A 22817-nucleotide genomic window follows, 5' to 3' on the forward strand; every position below is an offset into this window, starting at 1 on the left:
GAATTTTTATTCTAAATGCATCTGCACATTTCCCTTAGGAAGAAAAACTTTGAGCAGTCTCCCTTGATTTATCTTGCTACCATCACGCAGTTCAGAAGTCAGGCAAGCTGACAGAAATCAGAGGACGTGGTCTGAACCCAGTGATCAGCTTGTCAAATGGCACAGGGAAGAAAACCAGTGCAGTAAATAACATAGTTTAGTCCAGTTTAGTTCATTCGCTGCAGGGCACATGCCCATTTACAAGGTAACATTTGGCCAGTGTGTTTGTAACTATTTCAAAAAGGCTGTAACAAAGTTTAATTAAAAGTTCACACCACTTATTAGCTGTTAAAAACAAGTAAGGTCAGGTAACTGAAAGACTGAAGAAATTAAGCACCAAAGTCGTAAAGGCTTCCCAGTAAAGTGTTAAAACCCCAAAAATACAGTTTGTACCCTACCGTACCAAGGAACGAGAGAAGGCTTTTCTCATCTTCAGTGCTGCTATCCAGCCATTCGGCCACATGCCCAGGAGAAAGAAGACTTATTTTCCAGCCAGAAAACTTTTCCATACAGAACACAGTAAGTGAACGGAGCAGGGTAGGAAGGGTGGGGAGGAGCTGATGGTCTTGGGATTCCAGTACTCCAGTTATTGTCTACACTGACAAACATGAGAACGTGATCTCAACCCTACATCTGCCACTGCAGGCATGGGTGGGAGCAGTAACTGGGATTTGTACTTGTCCCTTTGTGTCAGGTTTCAGTCCAAGCAGGAACAGGAAGACAGCAAAAAAATAAAAATAAAAAAAAAAAGGAAGCAGGGGAAACAGAGGTTTCAAAATCCTGAAGAAGCAGCAGGTTATGATAGAATCAACTTAAGTAAAAAGTAGAAATACATCAGTGCTGAAGAAGCTCAAATAAGTCAGCACAATAGCTCATCAGCTAAGTGCACTATAGCCCTACCATTCCTCACAGTGTTGGCTTTGTTTGAAGGCTCAGGTATTGTGCTTTACGCTAGAAGAAAAAACAGCAAGCTCAGAGGCAATTCAAATCCCCTCCCCACTAGTGACGAGCCTGCATTCCCCTGTTTACAAGCCCCTTCCTGCTCCAGCTATTATCCCAGCATCCCAGCCTTCCTAGCAATGGATTTGTTCATGCAATGGCAGCTTGATCAATCTGTGCATAGGAAGCTCCCACCCCTCCCTCTCCCCTCCTCCTGCATGGCGGCGGCATTGATCGGCAATAATGGAATCTGCTGCTGCCTGCCAACAGCAGCAGGAGCCGGGGAGCTGCTCCTCTTCCTCAGCAGCAGGACAGGGGGAATTGCTCCTCTTCCTCAGGACAGGGGGAATTGCTCCTCTTCCTCAGCAGCAGGACAGGGGGAATTGCTCCTCTTCCCCAGGACAGGGGGAATTGCTCTTCTTCCTCAGCAGGACAGGGGGAATTGCTCCTCTTCCTCAGCAGCAGGACAGGGGGAATTGCTTCTCTTCCTCAGGACAGGGGGAATTGCTCCTCTTCCTCAGCAGCAGGACAGGGGGAATTGCTTCTCTTCCTCAGGACAGGGGGAATTGCTCCTCTTCCTCAGCAGCAGGACAGGGGGAATTGCTTCTCTTCCTCAGGACAGGGGGAATTGCTCCTCTTCCTCAGCAGCAGGACAGGGGGAATTGCTTCTCTTCCTCAGGACAGGGGGAATTGCTCCTCTTCCTCAGCAGCAGGACAGGGGGAATTGCTCCTCTTCCTCAGCAGCAGGACAGGGGGAATTGCTCCTCTTCCTCAGGACAGGGGGAATTGCTTCTCTTCCTCAGGACAGGGGGAATTGCTTCTCTTCCTCAGGACAGGGGGAATTGCTCCTCTTCCTCAGCAGCAGGACAGGGGGAATTGCTTCTCTTCCTCAGGACAGGGGGAATTGCTCCTCTTCCTCAGCGGCAGGACAGGGGGAATTGCTCCTCTTCCTCAGCGGCAGGACAGGGGGAATTGCTCCTCTTCCTCAGGACAGGGGGAATTGCTCCTCTTCCTCAGCAGTGAGAACAACCACAGCCCTGCTGGATTCAGTCCCCACTGCCATGGGGCAAAGCAAACAGAGGTAAGGAGACAGCAGCAATCTTGGGGGCTCAAAGAAGCCATCAGCACTGGTGGGTGGTTATCTATCTAAAAAAACTAAAAACAAGCGAAATGGGAAATAATTCTGCCCTCCCTGGACAGCGAGCTTGCTCTGCAGTGAAGACTCGTCACCGTGACTTTATGAAGGGTCACATTTAATTGTACAGGATTTACAGCCCAAGATTTATTCTACACAAAAGAGCATTTTGCAGGTTTATACATGCACAAGCAGGGATGAACCCTGGTAAGTGAGGGACTCCTGGGCCCCACAAATCAAAATTGCCTTTGTCCTCAGGGGATGGGGCTGATGCTCTGATCAAACTGCGCTCTTTAAAGAGACAGCTGCCTTTTGTTCATCAGTTTCTGAACCTGTCTTTATTTTAAATAATTTATACACTTGCCAATCCCTATTACAAACAAGGATATTTGCTGACCACTGACTAAAACTCAAGCTACACCAAAAAGCCATTAGATCAGCAAGGCAAAAATTTAGATACCAACCAACAAATGAAGAAGAAAGAAAAAAAAAAAAAGCTATCAAGTCCCAGCAGGGAGGAAAATTCCAATTACTAAGACAAACTGTAGCAAGTATTGTTTGTGCAGGACAGATATTTTCATAAAACACCTGCCAAGCAGGGCAGGTGCTCTACAGAATTCCCAGTTAATGAGGGAACATGGGACAGGAGGTTCAGGAGTGAGGTACCCCAGCAGCGTGCCAGACTGAGCAGAGCTGTCCTCCTGTCCCCACTGAAAAAATGTGTCTGCATCCCATATCTGGGATGAAAACCCAGAAACATTTCCTACATCATATAAAGTCCTGCGATAGCTAGATTTCTATGCAAAAAGAGCTGATTTTTTAAAATATTTTTCATTTTTTTTTACAAAATGAACTGTTCCAACAAATTTCCCTCTGTGTGGGAGGATCACATTTTGTCCAGCTTCCACAAGTAGAACCTTTTCTTTAAGACTGTGCAAACTGATGACATAAATATACTTGTAATAAGAATGGAATTAAAGAACTTCCAGAGAAAGGATTAGATAGTTATTTTGGTTTATATGGTTGGTCAATATGAAATGAAAATTTCAACCCCTTTCTTTTAGTTCTCTAATCAAACACTGTGTTCACAATCACCTGAGAGTGTCTTTCCATTAAAAACTTGCAGTATTAACTATCAGTGCTATAAATAAAATGTTCTAGAGAAAACAGAGTTATGAGTATGATTTCCCATGAACATTTACCAATTTTACATCCTTTCTAGGAGTACAAATCACATACAGATCCTGTTTTCCTCCCTGGCTGCCTCATCTTGTGTAATAATTTAGCTTTATTAATCCCTTCCAATATTTTAAAATGTTCATGATAGCAGAGGAAGTATATTACATATCAAATATGAAACTGGCTTATTGGAGTATTTTAAAATATGTGAAGATAAAAAAACCAACTTTGTAAGAAATGGAACTAGAGCTGGCAAAGACTTCAGTCAGGAGGATGCAACTAGGAACTGAAAGGACAGTGAAGTTTTTGATAAGCAGATTTCTTCAGTGAATTAACATTCCTGGGGAAATTCACAGAGGAGGAAAACCTGCATAAATACATCCCTATTATTTATCTTCATTTTGTGTGGTTTAACAGGTCACATTAACGTGCAGGTCACCTGCCTGCAAGGGACTGTCAGATAGTCATGAGACAGACATCAGAACTAAAGCAAGAATTAAAAAGTCCTTGTAAGAAAGTAAGTCATGAACACAGTCCCCCTAGAAATTTAAAGTGATAGAAAAGATGTAGAAGAGCCACTGACACGACAAAACAAACCATCTAACCTGACTTGAAACATCTTCAGAACATCACCCATCAATGGACTTCATCCATTCACTGAATTATTTCTGAACAAAGACCTATCTTCCAGAAAAAGGGGCATTCAATTGTCACCACAAAAGGCAAAGACATAAAGAGCCTGTCTGATCCCCTGTAAGCTGTTCCAATGATTAACTCCTCTCCTGCTTAGCAAATTGCTCCTTAGCTCCAAGACTGAATTTATCAAGCCTCATCTCCCAACCACTGGGCTCTGGCTGGTTTTTCTGCTTTGATAGTCCATTATCAAACACTGGTATCAGAAATGTCCTCTCTGCTTACATCCTTTGAATACTTAGTTTCAAACAATCCCTTCAAATATATCTTCAGACTCCTCTGGAGCACTGATTTTGATTTTTAAACCTTTGCTGTGCAAGAAAGCCAGAGACACAGCTCCACAGCTGCAGGAGGGATGTAGTGCTGGTCCCAGCAGAAGTTACACTGTGAATGGCTTCTTAAATTTGTCTTAAAGGAGATCTTGTGCTCTAAAGCTTTCCAAAAACCATAAAAAAAAGTCTTGTCCAAATTTTTCAGGACAGACAGATTGTAAGATAAAATGCAAATCAGCATGAGAAGACTATTCAAAACATGACTAACTTATTTTCATGCTGTGGGACCTACCTACAGTGGGAGTTTGTCGAAATGCAAATCCAGATACAAATGGCTCCATCAACCAGAGCAGAAGTATGGAAAATATGAAAATATAGAGAGGTGGGAAGGGTCAGCAAAGTAGTAATTTAAAAAAAAAAACCCAAAAAACAACAAAAAAATCCAATCAAAAAGCAAGGACAATAATCAGCTGATATCTGTCTTGAGAGACTGCTTTCCAAAATTAGTACCAGTGGCTGTACAGAATAGCAGGTGAAAACATCAGAAAACCTGTTCAAAGTGTTTGGGTTTATCTCCCTCACCCCTGACTTCTAAAAGCAGATGAGTTCTCAAGCCTGTAAATTAAACCAAACCCTTCTGCTTTGGAGCATCTTACAAAAGCCAGTCATTTAAAACTTGTCTACATCCCTTGCTGGTAATTCCTGCATTACAGCCACTGACTGAACTCTGCAGTTATCACAAATGTCACTCTCCTGAAGTTCTGTGTCTGAAATCTGTGAAGCTAAGAAGCTTTGCCATCCTGTGAATTTAAAAATTAGCTTTCTTGATCAGTGAAACTACTCAAAAGCATGAGTCTCAGAAGTTTCCACAGGAATTTTTAGTGAATGAGAATTCATAATATATGCAAATAATAGAGCAAAGATGCCTTGTGATGCAGATGCTTTGTAAGCACATAGTCACAGTGACATTATAAATCATAATGTATTAATGTTCTCTGCCTGAGGCATTTTCAAGGGGAGGAAAAATGGGTCTTACATGCGCTAGGGACAGGTGCTGACAGACTGATGGATGGATATTGCTTTAGTCAGTAGATGATGTCCTCACAGCAATATACTTTAGATATTGTACACCCAAGTCATTTTTAATAAAATGTCTTACAGATAATTTAGGAATGAATAAGGAACAATGAATGTTTGTTTTTCCAACCCCTGGATCAATGTTGTGTGTCAGGCAAAACTACTCACCTTCATACCTGCCCATTAGGAAATAACAGGAGTTATTTTAGGCACTTTGCCCCAGAAAAATGCAAAGCAGTACTAACTTTCCAGTCCTATTTTCAATGCCACAGCATGGAACAAGCAGCTAGCTTGAAAATAAGTTTCCCAGACACCTAAAAATGACAATTCTATATGCACAAGGCTGTTTCCTTCATTAAATCATTTTAAATGCCTACCTATAATGAAAGTAATTTTGCTTTGAGGAGCAGCATTACAATATAACAGTCTCCTAACTAAGCTGTGATCTAGTTCAATGGGATCCCAGTGGACAAGGCTGAGTAATGCAGTCTGTATTAGGAAATCATGATGGAAGTATTCACAGTTATTTTGGAACATGGGTAACTTTTTTGGCTTAAGCTACTTAAGTCAAAGCAGCGTGTAGTGCTGTTACATGATCCTATGAACAAGCTATGAGCAGAATAATTCTGTTGCAGTGTAAATCAATAGCAGATTTATGTCAGACATAAGAAGGTGTGGACAGCCCCACTGGAGCATGGCAAAGTACACAGAAAGCCCTTTTTAATCAGAAAAAAATAAAATAAAATGGAAGGACACTCAAGCCTCTCTTCAATCCAGTTCATTTATTGTGGAAAGCGAAACCATGCTGATGAAGTGCCAGCCCACACATACACATTATCCTCTAGTGTTTTATCCTTTCAGATTGCTTAATGAAGTGATTTTAGCACAGTCACTGATCTCTACACTCTCTCTCAACAGCTCTTATCCAGATGCAGATGACAACCTCTGCACACTGATGTAATATTGTCACTTAGCAGGGTAATTCTTCTCCTCTCTTCCAGAGTGAGCACCACCAGCCTTCCCAGCCCAGCTGAGGTCAGACCTTAACCAGTGGTTACTCAGGAGGGGGGCAGAAAAAAAAAATTTTCTAAATAATAGTTTCTGGAGCAGAGAGGAATCCAGGGGCAGTGAAAGCTGTGCCTGCTGACAGCCTGGAAAGATGAATAGGGACAGAAAGGCTCAAAATGAAGGTGAGAAAAACAACAAACCTTGAAGCTCTCTATCCTATAATAATACAGGTAATTCAGCTGGGCACAACTGATGGATTTTCAGAACTTTACTGATGAACAACCATGGGGTATTCTTTCCCACTTCCACACCAACTTAATTACATTTTTGTACTCAATCCAACTTCCTTGGTATCCTCAGAATAGCTAAGGGATTCAGCTAAGTTACACTGCTAGCAGGATGGCAAGTTTGTAAGTACCTATTAATGACCACTCCAAAAATATTAAGCTAATTTAATTCCAAATTAGGACCAAGACATTATTTACAGAGCCATCCACTCTGGAGTGCCTTTCCAGGCTGTGAGTCATATGCCTCATGTCAACAGACATCTTGTATTAAAGTATGAATACACCCAGCTATATATTTAATGAGCAGAATGTAAAGGGTACTTAATTTTTGATGCTGGCATTCACAAGATGACATTTTTCCCAAGAATTTTTCTTGCTCACCTTGCAGGCCACAGAGTTTGCACAATTCATGTCTTCACAAGTGCTGTATTTCGTGAAAATAATTGATTAAGGCAGTTTTGTTGGCATGCTTCCACCATTCATGTTGGTCTCTACTATTACTTCCTGACCTACTGTTTTTCCTTGGGCATACAGGCTCAACCAGAGCTGGGAAACACCCAGGAATGATTTTTCTTATTTAGACTCATTTGGATGACATCTCCAACAAGCAAACAAACGAAAGAACAAGTTGGAGAGGGCTGGGGATTGGGTGCTGGTTGGTTTGGGGTCTTTTGTCCTTCTATGACTCCACATTATCACATAGATAACAGAGAACTAGAATTTTGAGAAAAACAGTTCACGTGACAGAGAATTAAATATGTGAGCGAAGTAAGTATCTTATCATTCAGTCTGCAACCTTCTGGCTCCATCAGAATGCCTGACACCCACACTTGGAAGCTTGGATGGCTGTGAGATGCCATTCACCACGATCAATGTGATGATCTACTGACCATGACACTTAGTCTGGCCAGATCACACAGGAACTGCCCCATCAGCTTAAGCATTATTTACCCTCTTCCTAATAATTTTGGTTCCATGTAACAGCCTTACTTAGCACTCCCACAACGAGTTCAACTTGTTGCTTTCAGCACAACCCAAATACCAGCGATTCCTGCAGAGCAGGGTTGAGGGTGCCGTGCCAGCAGGGAGCTTTACTCCACCCTGAGGTCACTGCTTGCTCCCTTTATGTATCAAGAAACCGCAGCTTTGCCAACACCATCAGATGTGAGCTGAACCCTCCGTGACTGGCACAGGTAACAACAACACAAAAATGTTACCTGCACTTTTAACACCACATAAGGAGACAGAAAACCACCACCCAAAAGCTCTTAGCGTGCAGTAGCCCGAAAGCATGCAGCTTGCACTTACCAGGTAGGCAGCAGAAAAGCAGGAGCATTCCAGAGAACGAGTGGCTGTGACCAGCAATATGATTCCCTACCCCTGCCCATGAATCATGTGGTCTCCCTCCCTCCTACCGCTCAGTTCCACCTGTGTTTGTAGGAAGACTTTGTTAATCTCTGCAGAAGCACCAAAATACAGCAGCTGCCAAAACCCAAGGCCCTGCCAAACTCCAGAGATCGGTGCAAGAAAGGCAGCATATGGAGGGGTTTTTTAATCTCTTCCCAAATTAGGGACCAGATTTGGTGGTGAAGCAAGCAAGCACAGCAAGGGAAGAGACTGCACAGCGCAAGGAATTTTTACAAGAACATACCAAGTCCTCCATCTTGTGGACATGGGCTTAATTTCTGACAGATGCAATATCTTAAAGCTTCCTCCTGGACACTCTGGTGAAGTCTCCCTGGTGAAAATACAGCTGACATTTTGGAGTGACCTTGGGACATATTAAGCCAGGGCTTTAAGAGCATGAACGCTGTGAAAGCTGGCATTAGAATTATGCTTTATTTTGTACAGTTGGCATTTTCCTGTAGCCATTACCCCTGGAACCAAACAGATGTGGAGACAATTACAACATTCTATTCTAGAAAAAGGACCTGTCTGTCACAGTTTCAATGAGACTGAGCTTGGAAATTTGACTGAAGCCCACTCCAAAATGAATCAAAACAATTAGGAAAATGGATAACTAAATAGTAAAAATAGTTTTAATCCCCTCTTTTTAGGTCAGATGTTGATGTTTTAATGCTTGTGGTTGGTGCCACCTTTGAAGGTTGCCCAGAGACTTGACTCTAAGGAAACGTGTTGGCAGAGCTGTTTCACTTCTCTGGCAGGTGTTCACATCACAACACTGCCCTCCTAAAGTCCCTGCTGAGCACACTGCAGGTGCAGGAGAAGAAAAATGCAATTATCACGTGTTACCACAGCAGCACAGCCCAAGGATCAGCACTGTTCTGCTAGTCAAGAATGTATCAGGAAAAATTTCTGCACTGAAACAGTGGTCAAGCACTGGAACAGGGTGCCCAGGAAAGTGGTGGATTCACCTGGAAGTGTTAAAACAAAGTGTGCATGTGGCTTTTAGGGACATTGTTAGCAGTGGCCTCGGAGGTGCCAGGTTAACGGAGCTGATGATCTTGGAGATCATTTCCAACCTTAATGATTCTCTGGTTCCACACAGATTCACCACAGCCATTCCTGGCTGCCACCACCTGCTCAGAGAAGCAGCTATTACTCTGTAACCCAATTTTTGCAGTCATGTGTACCGCAATAACTTCACCATTGTTTCCCATTAAATCCATAACATATATACTCCTAGCCTGTAGACAATTTCACATGTGGAGGTGATAGTGCTGAAACCATAAACTCTGCATGTAGTTGCATCATTTGCTTGCTGACTTTCCATGCAGATTTCCTCCCTCTCCCTTACCAGATGCAGTCACCCATAGCTGAAGAAAATAAAATGGAAGGGGATCATAAGGTCTCCCTTCTGCCATTGGCCCAGTTTCAAATCCCACCATTATTAGCCCTCCTAAAAACATTTGTGCTGTCTGATGCCAATTAGCCAAGAAATCTAGATAAAAGGAAGTGTTTCCTTTGTGGAGAATTAAAGCTTGGACAAGGTACATACCTCTACAGGCTGGGAAATGGATCTCTCGCCGTTTACAAACACCATCCACACCCTGTAATTTGCTGCATCCCCAAATTCTCTGACTTCCAATATTACACATTACACTGACTCCCAGATATCAGAAAATGGCAAGGTTAAGGCTCAGTGTAGCAGAATGTCCCTTCTTCCTGCTTATGCACAAATGAAGCTGATTTGTTCCCATGAGCTTTAAAGAGCCATGACAGATCTTTCTGACACAAGTCACCTAAAGTATTCATTGCAATTACACTTTTCTCGCCCCCTCCCCAGAGATTTTGAAGAGAAAAAGAATGAGATCACCCACAGAGTATCAGATAAAGCTGGGCACAACATGAAGAATTTGCAGGAATATAAGTTGCTGCTCACATCTGCCTTCCACGACTCCCTGGTATTGTACTCTAAATTCTCTACCCTATTAGCATGTTAATCGTATGAAAGAGCCCCAAAAAGAGACAGAAAATTCTAAAGGCAACCTCGTGGTAACCACCCCAAAATCACCTAAATGAAATTTGGAAGGGATAGGCATTGTGGTGCCTTAAACTTTTCTGAACAGTTTGCCAAAAGTTTGCTTGCTTTTCAAAGAAACGCGTGTTTATCCAAAAAAAGCTAAGGCAGAAGGTTTTCATTTTCTGATCATGTAATTCAAAAGCAGCTGCAGAACAAACCCATTGGTTCAGGCTAACAAAAACAGTCTCTCCAAGTTAGTAAATTAGTATTCACCCTGTCTACGGATGAGGAGGAAAATGACTAAGGAGGATGTTGTAATCAGCACCTATTAAAGGAGGTTTCCAAGGTAGAAAACATTTGACTCAGGAGATTCCATTCTCTGGTTTCTTAGACAACATTTATTGGTTTTGTACCTACTGGAACATGTTCAACCATATCAAAAGGCAGGAAACGTAAATGCTCTCTAGCTTGCTATCACTTAATACATTTTAGGACAAAAGCTGCTGGAAAAGCAAGTGGTATTGCTAAGGCAGTGTGTCTTTTATATTGGAAGAAAACCAAATCTTCTTGATTTTTATGTGCAACCTGTAGGATTCCCTGAACCGCTTTGATTTACCATCACTTTCTGGAGGACAGGAAGCAAGGCTGGCAACATCCTTCCTATGCTGGAAACATCACAGGTAAACATTGACAAATATTCCCACAGTGTGCCCTTGAATGATGATGGCTGGCCTTATCTAGAAATCCAATGTCATTTTAAAATGTACTGACTTAGGCAAGGGCTTTCAGTGAGAGAGAGAAAAATAAACCTCATGGCTTAAGTGGCAATAAAATAGATTTCTAAAATAAAATAGATTTTTAGCTCTGAAAGCTGTTTACAAAAGCCTGTTCTCCACCTTTGCATCTACATATTGCTCTAATATTAATATTTAATTTCCGTACCAGCGAGCAGAAAAGGACCAATGTAAACATCTCTTTAAAGACCTTTGCATAAAGCTGCATTGATGAATAAAAGAGTTGATAGACACATGCAACACGGATAAAACCCCTACAAGTTTCTAGCTGCTTTGAGTCAGCAGAACACCTCTGTGCCTTCCAGAACCCCGGAATCACGGCAGGAATCACGGCAGGAATCACGGCAGGAGGGATGTGTCTCACCTGTGCACTGCATCCTCTGGGAATCCTAGCAGCTCCACCATGGTCCTGCCAGGATGCCGAGCGGGAAGGCAGCCGAGCCTCCGCGCTCTCCTCTCCTCTCCCGGCCGGCCAGGAATGCAGAAAAGCCAGAGCCGGAGCCGTCCGAGCCTCCCAATTCAGCTCCTCGGCTGGGGCTGAGCGAGAGCCGCCCTCCGAGAGCCGCCCGCCCTCCCAGCGCAGGGGATGCTCCCCAAAAACAGCGACACGATGAACACACGCTCCATTCTCCCCTGTCCCGAGGGAGGGCTGCGAGCCGAGGCAGCGCAAGCACTCGGGGTGGGGTGGAAGGGGTGTGGGCAGGAGGAGGCACTCCTGTGAAAACCCGGCTGATGCTGAGAAAAGTCAGGGATTTCAAGCAGCTGACTCCCAGGCTAAAAGCGGCTACAGGGAAACTTAAGAGGGCGGTATCACTGCATACGCTGTCCAGAGTGCAAGGATCTGCCAGTTCACATGAAAACATCTCATGAGCTGGACCAGCAGCTACGTCTGAATGTGTCTGAAAAACTGCACTTCCTTTGAAGATGTTTCCCCACTTCAAATGCTTTTACAGCTTAGGAAATACACAGCAGCAAAAAAGCCCAAAGAGTCACTTAAACAAACAATGAACTTCCCTCCCCCTCTTTGTTTTTTGCACTGCCTTTTATTTTTGTCTTTATATTATTTTTGTTTTTATATTCAAAGATCTATAGTTTTGGGAATGAAACTGTGAAGTCTGATACCAATTACCTTTTCCTGAGCTCTGTCCTTTTTATTTTTTTTTTTTTTTAAATATTTTAGAAGTGCCAAGAGCTGAACTTCCAGGCACAGCATTTTAATTTATTTATAGCTCTTTAAGGCACAGAAGCCAAACCCTACACAGTTTTGTTGCTGCTGCCACCATATCGTCCCTTTACAAGCTGTGACACCCTGACAGAAGAGTGTGTCACGTTTAAAAGCTCATGTGTCATTCAAAGCCCATGGTCTGCCCTCCAGCAGGTCCCACCTGCCAGCCAGGGGCACCAGAGCACACAAACACACACACACAAGAAGAATGTGAAGTTGTTCAGCCTGTTGCTGAACAGGCTAAAATTGCTCACCAAGATCTGAGGGGCTTCATGCTCCCTCCTACCTTTTGCTGTTGTCAAGAGCGAGTGTTCTGTTTAATTTTCTTCAATTTTTTCCTAATCTTTTTCTAATTTTGCCATTTGTCTGCACTACAATACTCTCCTCTGATTCACTCCTTTTTTCCACTACCTTTTTTCTTGCAGGGTCACTTAAAACAAGCTTCTGCACATTGTGTCTCAGGTAACAATTTCCCACACCCCCAGTGCTTCTCCTGGAAGAAACAGTAGCTTTGGTCACCCTGCCTCCTGCCAGGGGTCAGGTGGAAAATCTGCAGGAAAAGCAAGCCTAGCCCTTGGGAAAGAAACTTACTCAATGTGTGCTTAAACACTACTGATTGGAAAATAAATTATAAAAAATTGTTAGTGCTCCCTTGCCCTCTAAAGCAAATCACTAAACTACACCCAGGGATCCTGCACCAAGGGTAGCACTGGAACAGAAGAGAAGCTCCAAAAAAAGGCATTCTCCCTCTAAAATCTGTCACTAACAGCACTCAAATAAAATATACAGTCCCTCCAAAGGACAAATTGGTTTGACCTGCTGCTTGGAAATGCCCAGTTACTGTAAGCAGTAGGGAAAACTTGGGATCATGATGGAGCCAGACTCTGCAGAAGAGCAGCAAGAGCATTATAAGCGCCCATGATCTCTCTGTGGCTGCCCCTGCACATGAATGCTCTGGTAATTACACAGCACTCCTCATTCCAGAGCTCTGTTCCAGCGGCATCCGCAGCACCACAGAAAAGCATCTCTCCAGAGGGTGGAGCAACATCACACAACTCATGTGTACCACAGGGCACCAGAGAAAAGATGGAAAAATGAAGGACTGGGACATGAAAGTTAGCCTGTACATCTCTTCAAAGGGTTCTTGTGCTTTTATGGGCAAACCCTGGCTTCTTGCTTTCTTTCGTTTTTTAAAAATTATTAGAATTATTTATCTATTTTTTTGTAATTTGTCTGGATTTGTTTCTACATTTTGCTTTTTCTTTTCCTATCATTTAGGAATCCTCTGTTTTAAAATCAGATTCTAACAGAAGGGTTAAAACTTTAGATTCAGCTCTGAAATATGGCCATAATCTGCCTATTTCTCCCAAAGAAGCCATTTTTAGTGATGCAGGAATCAGTCCCAGTATCTATTTTTATCAATCCTACAGCATGATGTATTGACCTCAAAAAAGATTTCTGAAATGCTCAAGAATCTGTCTGACTCAAGCAAAGACATCTGCTAAAGACTTAGGTAGAAAGAGTGAATGGGGCAATTAATAAATAAATTAGGGGTGGGAAAGCCAGATTACACAAGCACTTGGATTGATTCTAGAAATCTACCCAGATTCAGAAATTCAAAATGCAATTTGCAAAGTCTAGGGATAAAAGTTGTTTTCAAAAGGCTGTGACATTGAATAAAAATTATTAGAACCCCCTGATAATATTATGTGATTTCTGTTCAAATAACAGGACTTCTCTGCTACTGCTTTAGCTTGTCCATGCCACAGGACACTGGTGAGGAGGAACAAGTGAGATGACTGGAATTTTCAATGGTCAGATCCTAAACTGCATCCAGCTCACTGAAACATCAATTTGAAATTGAAATTTCTCTCAATTTCAACTGAGAGAAAAATATAAAGCAGAAAAACCCTTCCATTCTTCACTGGGTGATGCAGGAGATCAAGCAGCCTCAAACATGCATCAAGAATTATTAGTCTGTAGCCAAAAGCACTGGACACCAATTGTACCTTAATGGGCACTAATCACTGCTAGAATGCACAGTCCTCTCCAGCTCTGAGGCTGCATTTGGGAATCCAGGATTAGTTTGCAGCACAGAGGTGCCTGGTAGAAGAGTTCCTGATGAACTCCAGTGGAGTTCAATAGCCCAGTTTTCCTCTGTAGCTTTATTGTTTTTCCTTTAAGTAAATTATCTCTCTCTGCTGAGCTGCTGAAACGTCTTTGTCCATTTTGCAGATAAAAATCACAGTTCTAATTCTTTCCTCCCCCTGTGCCATGAAAGAGGGATCACTGACAAAGGGTGGCAGGTTAATAAAATCCCCAGTACGTGCTTGGGCAGTGCCTCCACTCCTACTGCAAGAGCACTGGCTCCATCAAAGCCAGCACACAGAGCATCTCTGTATTGCACCCAAGCTCCTCTAACTCCAGGCTGCTGCTGGGGGTAATTTGGAACATCTCCCGGGTCAGATTCAAAGCCAGCCCATCAACACAACAAGGATGTGAGCATGACTTCGCTGTGTGAACCCAAATCCATTTTCCTGGCAAGCGACAGCAGCAGCACCGAGGAGGGTGGGAGGGCAGGGAGGCAGGAATGTGCACATCCCTGCACAGCAGAGACAGCTTTGGTCATTTAATTTCATAGAGACTTCAAACTCGATGCTCCTAATCCAATCTCATAAATACTTGCATTTTTGGGGTTCAATTTTTACTAAAATCATAAATTGATCAACAGCTAGTTCTGTAAACAAATACCAAACTCTGAGCCAGATCAGTACATTTAAGTTTAGCTCAACAGTTCAAATTAACTCTAGACAAGACAAGGAAATTCAGGCAGTAGGAAGGAAGGCTAATTTTCCATTAAGTGCTAAGCCAGTCGTTACTGATGGAAAAAAGGTAAGTATACATGGTTGGGTGAAGTGTAATTACTTTTTGCTACAAGATAAACAACTAGAAAAGAAAAGCTACAAAACTGAACAATCCACAATGAGTTCATGTATGTTTTAAGGTAGATTTCTCTAAATAATTTAATAAATATTTTTTTATTGCTGTTCTTCAGAAAACAAAGGAAAATCATAGGGTCCTTCATAATAAACCAAGGTTTGGTTAGAACACAGGCAACAAATCTGCCCCAGATGGCCCAAGAGCCACCAGTTCTTAGAAATTAGTACATTGCATAATATGCTCTCACTTACAAAGTGTTCTTTATGCTCTCAATATAACATTTAAAAATCACTAAAGTGATTTTTTTTTTTGTGTGTGTGTGCTCTGGAAGCAGTGGGCAGGGATGTAATATACATTTTCAAGGGGGAAAAAAAACCCCTAATGGATTATGTGTCAATATTAGAAGGCTGAGATTATGTGTTCTTACCCCTTATCTCTGCCCTAAAAAGGTTTAAGATCTAAACAGATAAAATTTGCTTCATGATGAAACTCAGCTTTCAGCACAGATGATCTGTGTGCAAGGGAATAAAGTTTCAGCAGCATTCAGAACAAACCAAAATCCTTTGGCTTCGCTTGCGTTAAAGAAGAAGAAAGATAGCAGCTTGGCAATTTTCCGTATACAAATAACTCCAATTGCCCAGGGGAATGTCACTGAGATGCAGGCATCCTGTTTGTTACATCTAGCCTCCCTGGAGTCAGCTTTAATTTCAAGCTGAGTTGTCTAAACTCTTCATCCTTCCAAGGCAGGCAAATTGCACTGTACATTGTCCAAATTTCAGATTACTTCAGGGCTTTTCCAAAAGTTTCCTAACCTCTTTTGTGGATGCAAAAGATAGCAGGGCACTTTTCACACAGTAGATGTTTCACTTTGAAGCCTGTAAAGTTGTCCCAAGAGCAGCTGGATTCCACAGGAGGTTTTTTAGAAGGCAACTCATGGTTTGCATGCATTTGCATTTTGGGATAGAACACGATGGGTAAACAATGTCATCTAAAGACTTAAAAGTTTTAGAATTTCAATTGATCTTGGCAAAGTTACACTCCCTACTACTCAAGTCAGAGAAGTAAGAGATTGTGACCCAAGGCACCAGGCAGTGAAGCAGGGAAAGGCTGTAGTAGTCAGCAAACCCTTGTTTGTGTAATAACATGAGCCACAGGCTTCATATCCCAGCATGCTAAAGCTCCCACGCATGGACCCTGGCAACTCTGGCAGAAGTTCTGGGCTGAAGGGGAGCAGAAAATGGAGCCATGGGGCTCAAAATGCATGGGATCACCTGCAGCCTGTGGAAACACTGTGTGTTGTCATGTCCCACAGGGTGCAGAACCGTGCTCCCTGTCCAGCATCACCTTGCAGATGCTGGAGGCACTGTAATTGAGGCTTGTGGTACAAAGCACAGATGAAAAAGAAAATTAAAATCCCCAACCACTCACTGAGGTTTGCTAAATTACATGATAAAGGGAACTGGCAGCAAGGCATCTGATTCTCCTGGGTCTGCAGAGAGGAGGATGGGAGTCTCTCACAGGTACACAGAAACACGCTCGTGCAAGCCCAGGTGGGGCAAACCCAGAGAGCTGCAAACACGTCAAGTCAGCACATCTGAATCCACCTTCCTGCCAGAGATACTGCCAAACACACCCCTCAGTCTGAGGGCTAAACCCAAGCCCTGTTTTGTATCCCTGCCATACATAACAAAAATTGACAGTAGGTGGGTATTTTGCACATGGCAGCAGGGTGAAAAAGCAGACAGTGCTACTGGGAAAATTACTTCATCAAGACACATCATAAACCCCTACAGATGAGATACAGGGAGCTGTGAAGTTTCATCCCTACTTTCTAACAGATATTCTTTGTAGGCCAAGCTGAGTGGTGGAAGCTGAAGGACAGCCTTGAAAACTTGCTGGCACATAGTTTTCTTAGAAGTTGCAGGACTTTACATCAAATTCCTGCATATCTCCTAAGATGAACATAAAAATCTTTACTGAGTGTAAAGACTGGTGCATTGTAGATTCTTCCATTGAGCAGGTCACAAACAATCTTTTTTCTTCCAAAACAAACTGTCTCCCTCTCCCCACCTCTACCCTCTCCAGGTATTTATCCTAGCTCTTACTGCACAAGGATATTAATTATGTGGTGAGCACAGAGTGTATCTGTTTTTTCTTTCATCACAAATACTCATTCCAGCTGGAATACACAGAAAGCAAAGCTCAGCTTTAATAGTTTTAGTTGTAAACAACTTTGTCTTAGAAACAGCAGTTATTAAAATCACCCCAGGAATCTTTTTAGCTCTTGTCTGTTCTCTCCTGCCAGGTTTTTACCTGAAGGAAGAGCATGGGCTGGGTATTGGAGCAATCCTCCCCAGGCAGGAGGGCTCAGCAGAGACTTGCAGGATCTGTTCTAAGAGGTACACACAAATGAAACCAGATGCTGCTTAACTCATCTTCTATTTCTCACTCTGATTCCAAAGCCTCTGGAATTTTAGAAGAGAACAGAGGCAGGATTTCTGCCCAGCTAACTGCTCACCAACTGCAATGCAATTTGGGCCTGGCATCAAAACAGAACAGTGCTTCATTCCCAATGCTAGTGGACTCAGGGTGAGGACAAAAGTAAAATTTTCAAGGAGCATCTTCACCTCTGACCTCCTTTCAGCAATCTTTTTTCAAGAGAGGCACTTTCAGACTGAGAGAAAGCTGGGTTAACTTGTTTCAACAAGTGAAAAAGTCTTATTTTGCTTCTTGGATGATTTCACCTCCAAATATAAAAAGAAGAATTATTTGCATCACCACTAGCCTTTCTAAGCATCAGAGAATCTCAAAAACTCTGATGATGCTCTTTCCCAATACTTTAAAATTAATAAAAAACCAACAGCAACAAAGACCAAACCCCAAAGCCTTTCCTCACTTTCAATTCCTCCTGGTATTTTCACATACGCAGGCAAAACCCCCCTCTTATTAATGCCACAAAGCTGCCAGAACCCAAACTTTTGCTGTGTAGACTCCTTAACAACTCATTTACAGTGAGCAGGTGGCAAGAAGGAAGCAGAGCAAGAGAGAAGACAATTATTTTGGGAAAGGAAGTGGTAACTGCTACTAGCCTGTCAAACAGCATGAATGGTGGAAATCTGAGTCATGCTTTTACTGTATGAATGGGCTAATTCCGACACACTATAATAAACAACGATCCCTTAAAAGGATGTAATCTCCCTAACAGGAAAAAAATACACCTCTTAGAAAAAGAGCAGGATCTGAAGCAGAAACAGAGGCAAAATAGAGATGGGCCAGCTTGAGTTCCTCTTCCTGTGACATTTAGGTGCTGGTCTTCAGGGCCTGCATCACATTTTGTAACAGAATTGGCCCATTGCAAATAACATTTGAGAGAAGGTTAGAGGCTGTCAAGCTGGAGTTAGGAAGAAATTACAGCTACATTTTTAGCCTTCCTGAATGGAGGCTCCTCTGAGTAAGTGCTGCCAAGATGAAATCCCAGCAAGTAAATGACATATTTAGAGTGTGCCTGTTCACTCACAGAGGCATTACTACAGTGATAGGGATTATGCACCAAGGAAATTTTATGGCATATATTTAATGGATGGCTTGCTGACACAACTTAGTGTACAGTGGATCTTCCAGACAGGAATTAAGAATCTCAGCATTAGCAACAACCTCACCACTGACAGCAAGCAGAGGGCAAGCTGCTAAGCTAGCAGCATATGCTGAGTGTCTCTGGAGTTACAGTTTTTAAATGATTGTATTAGTTTTCAGTGTTTAAACAAGTCACTTTCTATCTTGTGGGGTATTTTCTGCCTCTGCCCCTCTGGCCCTGATTTGAGGGTGACCACAGTGGTTTCTGCCTGCACAGAAGGGATGGCTCAGCTGCTCTTCTGGCAGCTGCTGAACCATCACAAATTACGGCTTGCTGTACTGAAGTATGTGGAAATTGGTGTCTATCTTAGTCCATGGGACTGTAACCACGGTGGTGCAGCAGCTGCCTCCCAAACAGCTGAGCCAACCCTGCAGCAAGGGTGAAAAATGAAAGATACGGGGAGAATGACTTCAGCAGCCCCTGGGTGAAGCACACTTGACTTAATGCTGAACTCTGGGGAGTTACACATCTCTTGCTTCAATTTCTCAGATGTAATGTGGGTAGTTTTTCTCCCACACACTTCCTAGGAATGGTGCTGCACGGATGTGTGCATAATTCTGTAAAGAATGCCACAGAAATCTGCAGAAAGGGTGCTGATTATGCAAAGCCCTTGAAGAACAGGCACTGCTCCATTTGCTCCATTAACAAAAAAGATTCTCATACAAGTTATAACTTCATTGCTACAAATGAAAAAAAAAAAAAAGAGCCCCATTCTCTCCTCTTTATCCTTTTTAATAAATAAATCTATTAATTAATAAATCACAAGAGAGGTATGGTAACTTTACTTAGGGAAAAGAGCAAACGCTATTGCACTAGAGTAATTCCTAAGGAGCTCTTCTGAAAGGAATAATTTCAGATATCACTGTCAGATGCAAGGCCTGCAGTTGTCATGCTATCCACACGCTTCCCTAGGACAAGCTTGATACTCTTTATCATCTCTGCATAGCAATTTCTCTACCAGATACTGTAGCTGCCTCTGCTGCGCCTTTCAGCCTTTGGTGTCCATTCCAAAGCTATTTTAGTGCAGTTGTTATCTGTACTGCATGTGATACGTCCTGGCTGCCACCATCTGTTTCTTTCTCTGTATAGATGTGCAATGGTTCCCTTCACTAATGTGTCCTCTGGCTCAGCATCTTGTTATAAAGCTATTCCCACTGCTTGCTACCAACCCACTTTTTTCATTAGCAGGAATTCTGTAATCATGACAAGAGACATTTTTAACCAGGATGTGAGAACAAGGGAACTGCCTAGGGCACTGCATTCTGAGATTATATATGACCTTCCCTCCCCCTCACTCCCATCCATACTCACAGAAAGGGCATTGCTCAATTTTTCCCTTCCCATTGCATGCCCAATTGCTTTGCCTACACACTCTGTGACATCTGCATTCACTACAGTTGTAGCTCTCACAGGGAGAAGACCATGTAGATATCTTGTACTTTTAATATATTCTTGTCAGGCATATATCAAATAACACACTACAAGATACCACTTGCATCGAAAACTGAAGCAAAATAACACAGCAAGGCAGATACCAAAAAGCAGAGTCATCCATTCTCTATGGCCTTCAAAAAAAACCCAAGAATGTTACAAGGTTCCACTTATAAACATTACACTGGGATTTCCAGCTATTGCGATACTCAGTGAAGTCTAGAAAATCTACTCATTTTTGCACATGGCATAGAAGAAGGCATTTAAATCTTAGATTTTTAAAAAGCTTATGATCTTAGATTTTTCTAGCTTGTGAGGCTACAAATAACATTCACTGCCTAGTGCAGACTGGCTGCAATACAATTCTTCATTCACCTCACTAACCATATACCTGAGGTAAGTATTTTGTTAACAACAATATGTAAACATGATTAATACCAGGTTTAGCTCCAAACAAGAATGAACATTTATTCATATGGCAAAACAAGATGATCATTTAGAGATGTATTTCAAATGCCACAAACAAATCCAGTCAGGGCTCTTTTCATGTCACTCATCTTAAAGTATTTTGCAGTTTTTCCTCCTAAATCTCCAACTTTGCCTCTTTTATTTTCAGACTTCCAATCTGGAATCTAAGAAATAAAAAAAAGAATCCTATCTGCTTTCCTCAAATAAGGAAAAGTTAAACAGTGCTATTGACAGGTACAAATAAATAAGCAATACAGTTGCAATGTGTTAATTAACTATCTACAAGAGTGGGATTTTTCTTACTTGTGTAAAGTATACTTGCAAAATAAAATTCTTAGTAAAAAAAAAATCCCAGCTGAGGCTGTGAAATGAAAAATACCTTATCTGCTCTTTACCTTTGATAGCAGTTATCAAGGCTGCTTTACTATTTACAGATGCATGTTTATGCCTCATTGCTCACTCTCCCAGGAGTGACATTTTGCACAGCTGAACCAGAGAAGAACTGCTCCTAAGTCTCACCAGCCTATGTGAAGGAAAGCTTGAAGAGAAAGAAGAGCTCGCTTGTGTGTGGTTGCTGCCTCTTCCTTCTTTTCTGGGAAGAGCTGGAATGGTGCTCTTTATGCAGCCACCGGTGGTGTGGAAAGGAAAGGGAACTGGGCCAAACCTGGACTTGGGGAACCACTGCAACAGAGCCTTTGTCTGTCATTTTTAATACCAATCTTTTCTTTTGCTTTGTGTAAATTTCAACATGGATAATTATAGCCAACAGCAGGCAAATGGCTGCTTCTTTTAGGAACTGCACCCTGAACAGGCATGAGGTAAGCTAGAGAAAAACCTGTTATTCAGTGCTTGTTGTGAAAATATGAAGCAAAGGAAATTCCAGAGGTGAGGTAAAACATAACCACCTAACAGTTCTAAACCAGTGGGAACCACTTAGAGCCATCTGCAAGGGCTGCATTCCTACTGACCCGCATCCAGCAGCTCTCACCTTTCAATGCCAGGGCTGCCTAGCGAGTTTAAAAACACAGCTACCAAGCTCCCCATGTGCCATGCTCCTCCAGCATCCCATAACCATCTCCCTGGTATTTGGAAAAGTCCTGGTTTTGCTGGAGGCAACGCCTGGGCTGCACGACCTCCATATCCTGCGGTGGTACCCACCCAGCCAGGCTGCTCTGGCAGGGCGCTGCCCTCTGAGAGCTCGAAGCTCAGCTGATTTCTGGTTTTCTCGTGGCCAAGGTTCTCTTACCTAGTTGGGCGGCCCCCTCTGCTGGGTACTCGGGGAACTGGCCCTCGGAGGGGACGCTGACAGTGCGGCGCAGGCAGCGCCCGCGGGAGGCATCCTGCGGCTCCTGGACCCCTTCTGTAGGTACCTGCAGGAAAAAACCATGCCAACAGCTGTTAACTCGCCACCAAACCACACTGTTATATGTCATCTTGATAGGGGATTTCGTTTGCTATTCATCTGCTAATAGCCCTCGAGCATAGTTTGGAATTTGTGGCTTTAGCAGAAAATTCCACGCAAAACTTTGCAGAAATAAAACTTGGTGGACAAAGGTGCCGTCCCCAGGCTGCAGAGAGCCTCCTCCAAAGATTAAGAGCCCTGAGCAGCACGCTCATGGCCATGGTCCAGCAGATCTTGGCATGGTCAGGTACTAACTAAGCTCAGAATTGGTGAACCACTGTATTTGTGAGAGTCACAAATACAGGTACAGCGTGAGACCAGCCTGCTCTAAACAAAATACAGCTCTGTGAACATGTAAAATGAGCCTGGTCAGCAGCTCTCCATCTCTTGGGACTGGACATGTTTTAAACAGTTGTATAAAGTGCTCTGTGGTCAGATAAATGGATGGGGAGGCACCAAAACACAAGAAGTGCAGAAATAAATAGCATGTGAAGACCAAGGCAGACATCTGAAACCTTCCAAACACTCCTCAAGCCCCTGCCACTCCAGCAAGCAGCTCAGCAAAGCATTGAGGAGAATGACACAGCCTTGCAGAGTCAGGACTCTAATGGTGATTCAGTCTTTCAACTCTTTTTTTTTTTTTCCCATCCAGCTTTATCCTCTTCTTTCTCTGTTGAGACTTTACCATCCTGGGAATTCTCTGACCCTGAGCTGACATGCTGAAGCTGCTGGCTCAGGACTGGGATCTGAGCAGTGTTAACTCTGTGATAAAAAGGTACATAGGGACAGTCCAGAAGCTGATCATTTTAGCAATCTTGGCAATTTTCATCACAGGTCACATTTCCATGACAAAATTCACAATTTAATGAG

At 42.8% G+C, this 22817-nt stretch overlaps 1 protein-coding gene across 19 annotated transcripts in view; it reads right to left on the minus strand.

Annotated features, from left to right (window-relative positions):
- RASAL2 (RAS protein activator like 2) overlaps nt 1-22817 on the minus strand; it is a 160837-nt gene that overhangs the window by 52608 nt on the left and 85412 nt on the right. For 16 of the 19 annotated variants that reach the window (XM_086842941.1, XM_086842942.1, XM_086842940.1 and 13 more), the window contains exon 3: nt 21792-21915. In XM_086842941.1, coding sequence (XP_086699067.1) covers nt 21792-21915 — 124 coding nt within the window. Of the gene's footprint in view, nt 1-11211; nt 11759-21791; nt 21916-22817 lie in introns of those variants that run through there. The other 3 variants (XM_086842945.1, XM_023931714.2, XM_086842950.1) reach the window with 2 other exon arrangements.

This window comes from Cyanistes caeruleus, chromosome 9 (assembly GCF_971803275.1).
Source record: "Cyanistes caeruleus chromosome 9, bCyaCae1.hap1.1, whole genome shotgun sequence".
In the NCBI taxonomy this organism is placed as follows: domain Eukaryota; kingdom Metazoa; phylum Chordata; class Aves; order Passeriformes; family Paridae; genus Cyanistes; species Cyanistes caeruleus.